The sequence below is a fragment of the Abrus precatorius genome, unplaced genomic scaffold (genome assembly GCF_003935025.1).
Source record: "Abrus precatorius isolate BTA unplaced genomic scaffold, Abrus_2018 Scaffold3, whole genome shotgun sequence".
Classification (NCBI taxonomy): domain Eukaryota; kingdom Viridiplantae; phylum Streptophyta; class Magnoliopsida; order Fabales; family Fabaceae; genus Abrus; species Abrus precatorius.
In genome coordinates this window covers 15902548-15913642 of record NW_020874373.1, presented here as the reverse complement: position 1 = coordinate 15913642, position 11095 = coordinate 15902548, and the positions used below count along the sequence as shown (strand labels likewise).

General features: G+C 37.6%; 1 protein-coding gene and 1 non-coding gene across 2 annotated transcripts; one reads left to right on the top strand and one right to left on the bottom strand.

Moving 5' to 3' along the window:
- LOC113862248 lies at positions 1-3120 on the top strand. The gene is made up of 6 exons (XM_027495343.1): positions 1-734; positions 816-999; positions 1132-1330; positions 1375-1610; positions 1728-1959; positions 3026-3120. Exons 1-6 carry the CDS (start codon positions 1-3, stop codon positions 3118-3120), a joined length of 1680 nt encoding a protein of 559 aa, XP_027351144.1.
- On the bottom strand, positions 49-155 carry LOC113864015. Its single transcript, XR_003504624.1, has one exon. It is a non-coding gene; the product is annotated as a small nucleolar RNA R71 (small nucleolar RNA).
- Positions 3121-11095: the final 7975 nt, after the last annotated feature.

Genomic DNA, 11095 nt, shown 5'->3' with positions numbered 1-11095 from the left:
ATGGCAGAAAAATTCTTGGCGAAATATTTTCCTCCCGCAAAAACTGCTAAGATGAGGAATGATATCTCTTCCTTCTACCAATTGGAGTCAAAAACTTTATATGATACATGGGAGAGGTTTAAGGAATTACTACGGAAGTGCCCACATCATGGGATTCCAGACTCGCTTCAAGTGCAAACCTTCTACAATGGGTTGAACCCAGCCACAAGACAAATGATAGATGCTGCAGAGAGGGACACTTTGAATAGCAAGACACCAAGGGTTGCACAAGAACTGTTTGAAGAAATGGCAATGAACAGCTATCAATGGAGCTCCACTCGATCCAAACCTGCGAAATTTGCTGGAATTTATAGTCTTGATGCAGTAACATCCTTGGCAATGCAAGTTGAAGCCTTATGGAAGAAGATTGATGGTTTATTTGTTAACCATCCGGTTGCTTCGGTGATGAGATGTGATATTTGTGGAGGAGGCCACCCTAATCATGAGTGTCGAGCTACTCAGGAAGAACATGCCAATTTGATAGGAAACATACCACCATACCAAAATTATAATGGCATGAATAATCCAGCCTGGAGGAACTATGCAAACCCACCATGGAATAACAACCAACAGCCAACGCGGAACAACACACCCTCAGGATATCAACAAGCCCCACATCAACTACCACCCCTAGCTGAAAAGAAGTCAAACCTTGAGGAGTTGATGACCAAATTCATTCAAACTTTAGAATCTCGGTTTCAATCTACTAAGACAGCACTAAGAAATCAATAAGCCTCTATCCATAATCTAGAAATTCAGTTGGGTCAAATTTCTAGACTCCTCTCAGAAAGACCCCAAGGAAGCTTGCCTGGCAATACTGAGACTAATCCTAGGGAGCAAGTTAATGCAGTAACATTAAGGAGTGACAGAACATTACAAGAGAAAAGGAAGCAAGAAACAGAAAAATATGCAGTTGAAGAGGAGGATAAATGTCAAGAGGAGACTGTGGAAAATCTCCCTGTAGTGAACATGCTCCCACTTCCTTACCCAGCAAAATTGAAGAAAGACAAGGATGATGAATAATTTGGTAAATTTCTATCCGTATTTTGTCAACTTCATATTAATTTACCATTTGTTGATGCCTTGGCACAGATGCCCAAGTATGCCAAATTTCTGAAGGATCTACTGTCCAATAGGAAGAAATTAGAGGAGTTGGCCACAGTAACTCTGAATGAAGAATGCTCAGCAATTCTGCAAAATAAGATGCCCAAAAAATTAAAGGATCCAGGGAGTTTTACTCTTCCTTGTCTCATTGGCAGATTGATAGTTGATAGGGCTTTAGGTGATTTAGGTGCTAGCATTAATTGATGCCATATTCTGTTTTTAAGAAATTAGGTTTGGGAGAACCTAGGCCAACTAGAATGAGTATTCAACTAGCTGATAGGTTAATTAAATATCCTAGGGGTATCATTGAGGACGTGCTTGTAAAAGTGGACAAATTTATTTTTCCTGTTGATTTTGTGATTCTTGATATGGACGAGGACATTGATGTCCCCTTGATCTTAGGTCGTCCATTTTTAGCTACTGCAGGAGCTATAATTGATGTGAGGGATGGAAAGTTAATTTTGAGGGTTGGAGATGAAAAAGTCATTTTCAAAATTCCTGATGTAATAAAAAAGTCTTTGAAACAAGATGATTCTTGCTACTTTATTAATGTAATTGATGATTATGTTTCTGATTGTGCACAGGAATTCTTGATTTCAAACCCATTGAAAAGAAGCTTAGTTCATGATAGAGGAAAAGATGATATGAGCTTGGTAACTCAAGAACAGTGGTGTCATTTAGAAGCCACTAAGCCATTATGGAGAAAGAGAGACTTCAAAGTTTTGGACTGGAAATTAGAGAAGCAACCCAACCCATCCATCAATGAACCACCAGATGTAGAATTGAAGGTCTACCATGATAAAAAATTCAAGGGAGGTAAACTATTTCAAAAAGGTGATTTAGTATTGTTGTACAACTCTCGCCTCAAATTATTCCTAGGTAAATTCAAATCTCGTTGGTCTGGACCGTTTACTGTGCATGAGGTATTTCCTTATGGTACAATTGAATTAACTCATCCAGCAAAAGGAAATTTTAAGATGAATGGACATAGGCTGAAATGCACCAGGGGCGTCAACTGCAAACTTTTGCAAATGAGGAGTTTAAACTCCTTCATGTTGAATGTTAAATTACATTGAATAGTTTAGGTTAGGTAGGTTTAGTTTATTTTAATTTAGTTATTTATTTGCTCATTTATTTATATTTTGAATAAGCGTCCTCGCTCCAGCATGAACCCCATCTCCTTCTAACCACTTTCTTAGTATAGATGATGAAGACTTAGATGATGCTAGTACAACAGTTTAGTCTGCAATTAGGATAATCTTAGTTGTTGAATTTTTTACTTATGTTATTTTTAGGATTTAAATTGCTTTTGTCTGTTTATTGCTTTTGTTTCTTTATTGCATTATTTTGATCGTTATACCCCTCTTGTCATTCTGAACTGAGTTAAATCTCCTTATAAATCAATTTTAATCAGGTTTCCTCTCCAATTGAATCTCAGATTAGCTTTGCTTCCCACGACTCTCTGCTTATTTATTTACTTTTCAGGGAAGTTTTAGTTGCACTTTAATTCTTATATTTGATTGAGGACAATGCAAATCTTACAATGTGGGGTGGATAATTATAGATGCTTGAATTGAATTGTTGTTTTATTCTCAAGCAATATTGAGTCAATTTTACTGTTGCATTAGAGATGATATTCTTGAAAATATAATAAATAAATAAACATCACACGCAATTATTCTGGTTATTCGAATTGTGTTTTTAATTGTTTCTCGATTGAAGTATCAGTAGACTTTTCTGAATTGAGGACCTTGAATCTATGCCAGATGTTTAAACAATTTTATGCAATTAATAGAATAATTAATATCTAAAAAAATTGGGGCTCTGCTCAGAAATAAAAAAGCATGTCATAGAAGCATATCTAGTTGAATGTGGATTGCAGGCAATGTTCGGATACCACATCCTAGAACCCTGAAGTTGTTTGAGGTACCGATGTGGAAAGTAAGGGATGGAATTTCTATTAATACCTTGTGCTAATTGGGACAGAGCATAAAATGCACCCTATTAGTCGATCATGGCTCAAAGTGAAGAAAACTAAATAACACCTTGTGGAAGAATTCAATGTTTTGAGTTGATTTTTTAAGAGCTAATGGTAGAGAGGTCCTTATTCAGTTCTGTCTGAAGTTACAAAGGTTGAGAGCAAAAGAAGGCACAATTTGATGTTTAAGAATTACTGTCCCTCTAAAAATTTGAGAAAAAAATAAAATAAAAATAACAATAATAAAAATTCAGGAATTTGATTCTTTGTTGTCAAGGGTAAAATTGATCCATTTCTTTGCTTGGGGACAAGCAATCGTTCAAGTTCGGGGGAATTTGATAAATGCTTTCTATACTTGATCCTACATTGTAATTCATGATGATAATTGAGAGTTTTAAGCTATTCATTGAGAAAATTTAGTATTATTAATTTCATTTTATTCATATTTCAGAAAAAAAAAAAGAGCTTAAAAGATATTGAGAATTGAAACACACAAAGAACCAGAGATATACATGGGCAAGTACACGCCCGTGTATATGAGCATGTATCTCACTGGTCGTGTCAATTGAAGTGTATCATCAAAACCAGAGATGTACACGGCCAAAGTACATGGGCGTGTACTTTTCAAGAAAGCTGTGAAGTGCAATTATTAGAGACCAGAGATGTACACGGCCAAAGTATATGGCCGTGCACATGAGCGTGTACTTTTATGAAAAGCTTTGAAAGGCGTCTTTTAGAAACCAGAGATGTACACGGCCAAAGTACATGGCCGTGTACTTGGGCGTGTACTTTTAATGTGCGTCACAATTTAAATTTCTGCGAGAAGATGAGCCCTTGGGCCATCATATAAAAGGGAACTTGACACAGAAACGAGACAATTTTGAAGGGAAGAAAGACTCAGAGATGGCTGGAGGATGGGATCAAGCATTTTATTTCATCTCTTTTGTAATTTTAGTTTGAAGATGTTTAGGTTCTAATTTTCCTTTGAGTATCTAGACGTAATGAATCCTAATTGACCAAATTTTCTGGAATTCTTCTAATGCTATTTCATGTTCTTTTCTTTTGGGTTTAATTGAGTATTATCAATTTTCTTCCATCTTGTTTTCTTGTTTGAATTTGAGTAAAATTCCTACTTGAAATTAACATTGCTCAATTAAAAAGACTTGAATGTATTTCTAGAGATAGAAAGACGTAAGTTTTCTGTATTAGAATTAACCCTAATTATGGAATTCATAATGAACTTAATGCAACCTAGGGGTATTAGTTAAGAAAGAGATTCCGAATGATCAACCGAGGGTTAGAAATCATTATCCTTGAGAAAGGTATTGATTTAATTCAAAATTTTCTGCAGCGATAAGGGTTTGGAACTAAGTAATTGAAGAAGAATTTCAGTTATTTGGACACTTAGGAGGATTTACAGTCTAGATACTTGTCTATTTCCCTTGAATACCTTTAGTCATACTTTTCTATAATTTATTATTATAAGAAATTTGTTCCTTTCAATTTATTATTCTTTTATTTTTAGCAATTTTATCAACAAAATTTATTTTTTCATATTCATTAACAATTTTGCAATTAAAGAAGTAATTCTTAATAACAATCCTTGTGGATATGACACTTGGTACTCTATTCTTCATAATATTACTTTGACAACGGGTACACTTGCCTAGTAATCAATTTTTACACACCAATAGTCTCACTAAGAAATGTTATTTTGCAAGCCTACATTTAAAACCATTACCTAATTCGAACAGGGATGTCAATATAGTATCCCTCAGTTAGAAGTAAACCTCTCGCACATCGAGCTTGATCCAAGAATAAACAAAGAGTTTCGGGTGGAACCTAACGAGGAAAAGACATCCTTTTAGTTGGGAAGAATGGTTGAACAAGTTATATACTTAGGAACTGAATTATGATAGACCGAACGGTAAAAGATCTATGGAGTACTACTCGATCATGCTGAACAATTTGCGTGGACAGCAGCAGACATGCCTAGGATAGATCCCAGGTTCTTATGCCATTGATTGTCTGTATACAAAATATCGAAGCTAGTCGCTCAAAAAAAGAGAAAAATGGGAGGTGAATGAGCCCATATAGTTTGGGAGGAAACCGATAAGCTGCTATAAGCAGGCTTTATCTGAGAGGTCCAATATTAAATATAGTTGGCCAATATGGTGATGGTGAAAAAACCAAATGGGAAGTGGAGGATGTATACCCACTTCACGGACCTAAACAACGCGTTTCCAAAAAAAGCATACCCCCTACCCAACATAGACGCTCTTGTTAACGAAGTGGCCAGTCACAAAATACTTAGTTTCCTGGATGCATACTCAGGATATAACCAGATTCAGATGTATCCCCCTGATAAAGACAAAACAGCCTTTATTATCGACTCGGCAAATTTCTGTTATAAAGTTATGCCTTTTGGTTTGAAAAATGCAGGTGCTACCTATCAAAGGTTAATGGATAAGATATTCGCCAAACAGTTACGAAGATGTATGGAAGTATACATAGATGACAAGGTAGTCAAATTAGCCACTATAGTCGATCACATAACTCACCTAACTGAAATCTTTGATGAAGCATGACGACATGGGATGCGATTTAACCCCAAAAAGTGCACGTTCAGGGTTTCTAGAGGAAAGTTCTTAGGCTTTATGTTATCCAGAAAAGGGATTCAAGCAAACTTGGACAAGTGTCAAGTTGTTATCGATATGCACAGTCTTCATACAGTTAAAGACGTACAACGATTGACTGGCCGAATAGCTGCGCTATCTCGGTTCCTTCCTAAGATGGCAGAAAAGTCATAACCATTCACGGATCTCCTTAAGAAGGCACAAAAATTTGTTTTGTCCGAAGAGTGCGAAATAGCTTTGAAATAATTTAAAACCACTCTAATAACCCCTCTAATCCTAACCAAACCAAATCTCGGCAAGGACATGATCGTTTATTTGGCAGTATCAGACAAGGCCATCAGCTCGATTTTATTACAAGAAGACCCTGAACAGATGCTAGTATACTTTATTACCCGAACACTGCATGACCCTAAGTCCCGATACCAATTAATGAAAAAAGCAATTTTGACACTAGTTCGCATGGCAAGAAGGCTAAGACATTATTTTCAATGCCACTAAATCGTCGTACGTACTGATTGTCTGATAGCCAAAGTGTTAGGCAAACCAGAGTTAGTCGGCCAGATGATGTCATGGCCAGTTGAGCTGTCACAATATGATATCCATTTTGAGACACGAGGACCCTTCAAAGCACAAGTCCTTGCAAAATTCATTAATGAATTTCATCCTTAAAAGACGTCTACTACCAACATGTGGAACTTACATGTTGACGAATCTTCAAATCAACACCACAGCGGAGCAGGTGTAATCCTAGAGGGACCGAACAGGGTGGTATTAGAGCAATCAATATGGTTTAGTTTCAAGGCATCTAACAATCAGTCTGAATACAAGGCACTGCTCACTGGCCTCAGATTAGCAAAAGATATCGAAGTCCAAAAGATCACATGTTAAAGCGATTCCCAAGTTGTAGTTGAACAGATTAATGGCACCTATCAGGTAAAAGACCCTATTATGCTGGAATATTACCAAGAATTCAAACGGATGCAATCTAAATTTGACAAGGCACATGTTCGTCATACACCAAGAAATCTTAATGAACATGCCGATAGACTCACAAAATTGGCTAGTCGTAGAAAGCTAGGCCAACTTCAAAGTATGATCCAACAAGAGCTTGATAAACTTAGTATTTCAGGACATGAGTGTACGAAAGTCAAAGATAAATCTCAGAATTGGATGACAGATATTATCCAATATCTCAGCACTGACAAGCTTCCTCCGCGGAGAACTATACAAAAGAGGATATCAATTATGTTGCTAAAGTGTCTTGATGAAGAACAAGTCAATTATATAATACGGGAAATTCATAAAGGCATTTGCAGAACCCACTCGGGAAGGAGGACCATAGTAGTAAAAATATTAAGAGTTGGATATTACTGGCTGACCTTAACGAAGGATTTTGAGCTATTCGTCAAAAAGTGTATCCCATGTCAGCGGCATGGGCCGCTCATACATCAAAACGCCGAGAACCTTCATACTGTCTACTCCCCTTGGCCTTTTGCCATATGGGGCATGGACTTGCTATTGCCAGTTCCTTTGGCCAAATGACAATGCAAGTTCCCTCTCATCGTTGGTGACTATTTTACCAAGTGGATTGAAGTTGAACCCCTCGCGACTATCACGACCAACAATGTTCAAAAGTTTACTTGAAAGAACATCATTACACGTTTCGGTATACCAAATGCCTTAGTCACTGATAACGACCTCCAATTCATAGATCGGCACTTCAATGAGTTTCTAGAAGGCCTTAAAATAAAACACTGGGTCACTTCGATGGAGCATCCTCAGAGCAATGGCTAGGCCGAAGCAGTAAATAAAGGTTATTCCTCTGGGCATATTGGTGCACTCCACAAACCACTACAAAAGAAACACCTTTTTGCTTAACTTAAGGAACCAACGCCATGATCCAGTTGAGATTGGTAAACCTTCATTTTGGTAACAAAACTTCGAAGAAGAAGCGAATTCTATTTATTTGACCACTAACTTGGATGTTATAGACGAAATTCGAGACCAGGCTATTATCATGATCGAAGCAAGTAGAAGAGTGATATCACAGAAGTATAATTCGAAGCTCAAACTGAGACAGTTTTAGATTGGAGATCTAGTATGGAAGACAATCGTTAAAGCGTGTCGTGAATGGCGAGAAGGAAAGCTTGCTGGCAACTGGGAGGGACCCTTTCGGGCAACAACAAATTTAAACAGCGTATCTTATAAACTTGAGACTCTCGAAGGTAAAGCTATACCAACGACCTGTCTATTTTGAAGCATCACTTTTTGAAATAAAACTTGTCTATTGCATTAAAACGAAACCAAAAGGCCAAGGTACTACAAAAATTGGCGCTAAAATGGCCTAAAACACCAAAATTCATAAAAAGAAAAAATAAAACCCCTTATCACGAACCCCCTCAGTAGCATCTTCAACCCGATCATTATTCTCTTCACAAGTCGGGACTCCCTCGATAGCATCGCAAGCTTGGCAAGGAGCTTTGACATCAAGCTCCTCATCATCAGCCACTTTGTCATAGCTTAGGATCTTCCCACTAAAGAAGTCCTTCATTAAGTCGAACTGAAAGTCCGAAGGGACCTGGCAAAATTTGACTGCCTGCCTAATAGCATGACGGAATCTAGCCTCATGCTCGACAATAATTTTACCCTGACATCAACCTTTTCTTTATTACGCCTCTCCCTTGCCAAGGCATTAGGTAGCTCCAAACCTTTGGCAAAGGTGGAATTCTTAGCTAAGCTTGATCTTCAGCAGTGCGAGTCCAGTCTTTAGCACCTTGAATTTGATCTTCCATTGTCTTAAGATGCTCTTTTAGTTGGCCTACCTCAACTTCTAGCGCCTGATTGGTGCCAACCAAATTGGACCAAACGTCTTCACTTTGCTCCAAAGCCCTCTTAGTGGTAGCCACCCAATGTTGAACCTTCTCAAGATTAAGGATAGGTTCCAAAGCCAAATTTTGAGCCATAACCATGGCTCAGGTTTGGAGCTCACAGAACCAAGCCCATTTTGATCTTTTATCCTGGCCATCCAGGAGGGTCTTCCCAGCCTCCGACACTAGATCCAGAGATACCAACCTCATCACCTGAACACCATTTTCAAAGAATTTATCCGTCATTACCATGGGAGGAATGACAGATTCAGCAGAAGAATTAATTAGTGTAGAGGAAGTTGGACGAGAGGTTTTGGTGCGAGCATGTTTCTTTCGACATTCTCCCCTCCTTCCCCTTGTCCTTATCTTTTCTTTTCTTTTGGACACCCTCGGGAAGTAGAACGACGGCCGGGAGAGCGAGCAGCAGGAAGTTCTGGTATGCAGTATATTTGAGGGTGACAATGTTGTTCAGCCGAAGTACCCTCTGGCGCTCAACACCTTAGTGCTTGGCGATAAGACATACCAGCTCCTTTTTGCGCCATTATACCTATTCCAAAAATAAGAAGTCAAATCAATATAACGTGACCAACAAAATCATAATGAAAGAAATAAAGTGTCAGATCGGTGCATTCATTATTCCAATAGAATTGTGCTGTGTATGCTAAAAATGTATTAATTATTCATATATTGGATGTGAAATATAAAGGTTGTGTGATTGCTGGATAAGGAGCAGAGAAGTTGTTGTGACGTATAATAATGTTAATATATGTGAAGTGTCGTGTGAATGGAAGAATGATTGTTAAATGTGTTGAGTGTTTGGATAATTTAGAAAGTATGATTAAGAATTGGAAGTATTTCACGAGAGAGAGAAATTTTAGAGTCTGGGTATAGGGTGTCTCGCTCAAGCAAGAGCAAATAGGATTGTCTCAGCTGTAACCTTGCCCAGGCGAGAAGGAATCTTGCTCAGGCGAGAGGTAACCTCGCTTAAGTGGGAGGTGCTAGCTTAAGCGAGGTGTCGCAGGGGTAATAAGTAGCTCTCTGGATGCAATATTGCCTAAGCAAGAATGTTGCTTGCCCAGACGAGATGCATCTCGCTTAGGCGACGTGTTGCTCGCTCAAGCGAGAATATCAGAAATTTGAGAGGCTCCACTGTCTGATTTTCTCACTAAGGCGAGAGCAGAGCTCACTCAAGCGAGAAGTAGCTCGCTTAAGAGAGAGCGCGCGGGTTGGAGGGGTATTTAAAGGGCCCCGACGTCCAAAAATTTTATTTTCTCACCAGACAACTTTTCTCTCTCACTTTTTCTCCATTTCTCTTCTATTACTCTTAGAGAAAACTTTCTTAAAGTCAAATTTCTCTCCGATCAAAGTGAGATTTTCTATGATCTTGGTGAGTTCTTAGAGCTCAGTTTCGAGTTTTTACTTTGTTTCTTGTCTTTCTTTCTTAAGTGACTTATACCATGTTGTTTTGAGTAGATATGAGCCATTTGAAACCGTATTCCATACCCAAATGTTTGATCTATCCCTTTGGGACTTACTAAGAGTTGATATGAAGATAACTTATTCTAGGTAAACGGAACTTACTCTAGTTGGCTTGATTTAATCAGCTAATATTGAAAGGTGTAAATATATATATATATATATATATATATATATATGAAAATGTCTTAGGACCAAAGATAGGTTGATGTATGAGCAAAATCATAGGATAAAACCCAAGGTAAATATGATTGAGCTGTTTAATTATTATTGATGAGTGGAATGAACCGGATGTGTTTGTGATGGAGTTTTTTGCTGTTTTATTTTGTGGTATAATATTTATAACGCTGAAAAAATTGTTAAGAAGATGTTGTATATCATGTTGAGATTAATTGACAAATGTTATGAATAATATGTTTTAATGTTGATTATGTGATGGTGATAAAATTGTATGGAAAAGTGGTAGATAGATGTACTGAGTGGTAGGCCAATGTGCTAAGTGGTAGGCCATGTGCTGAGTGGTAGGCAAAGATGCCCAGTGATAGGTTCTTTCTGGATTCACTAGTGTTGTGATATCGGATGGAATTGAGTTGTTGTTGTTATGATTATTGTGATGGTTTATTAATGTTATTATTTTTATTGTCGTAATTTGTTGGCACTCAAAAAGTTAATAGAAAGAAGCTGTATTGATGAGTAAACATTGAGAAATTGCTGAATGATGAACTACATGGATAATTAAATTGATTTATTTCTCTATAATTATGTTTGTTATTATATAAGCTCACCCTTGCTATTTTGTATGTGTGATGTGTGTTTCTGGCAATGATCATACTGTGGTACGTGAGCAGATGTGACAGGTTCTGTAGTTACTTCTCATGCTGGAAGGTCCAGCTGAGGAAAGCATGAAGTCAAGAGTTTTGTGAAGATTGTAAATTTTATTTTGTTAGTCTAGGTCTATTTAGAGAGTTTAGACTATTTAGTTATAGTCTTCAATG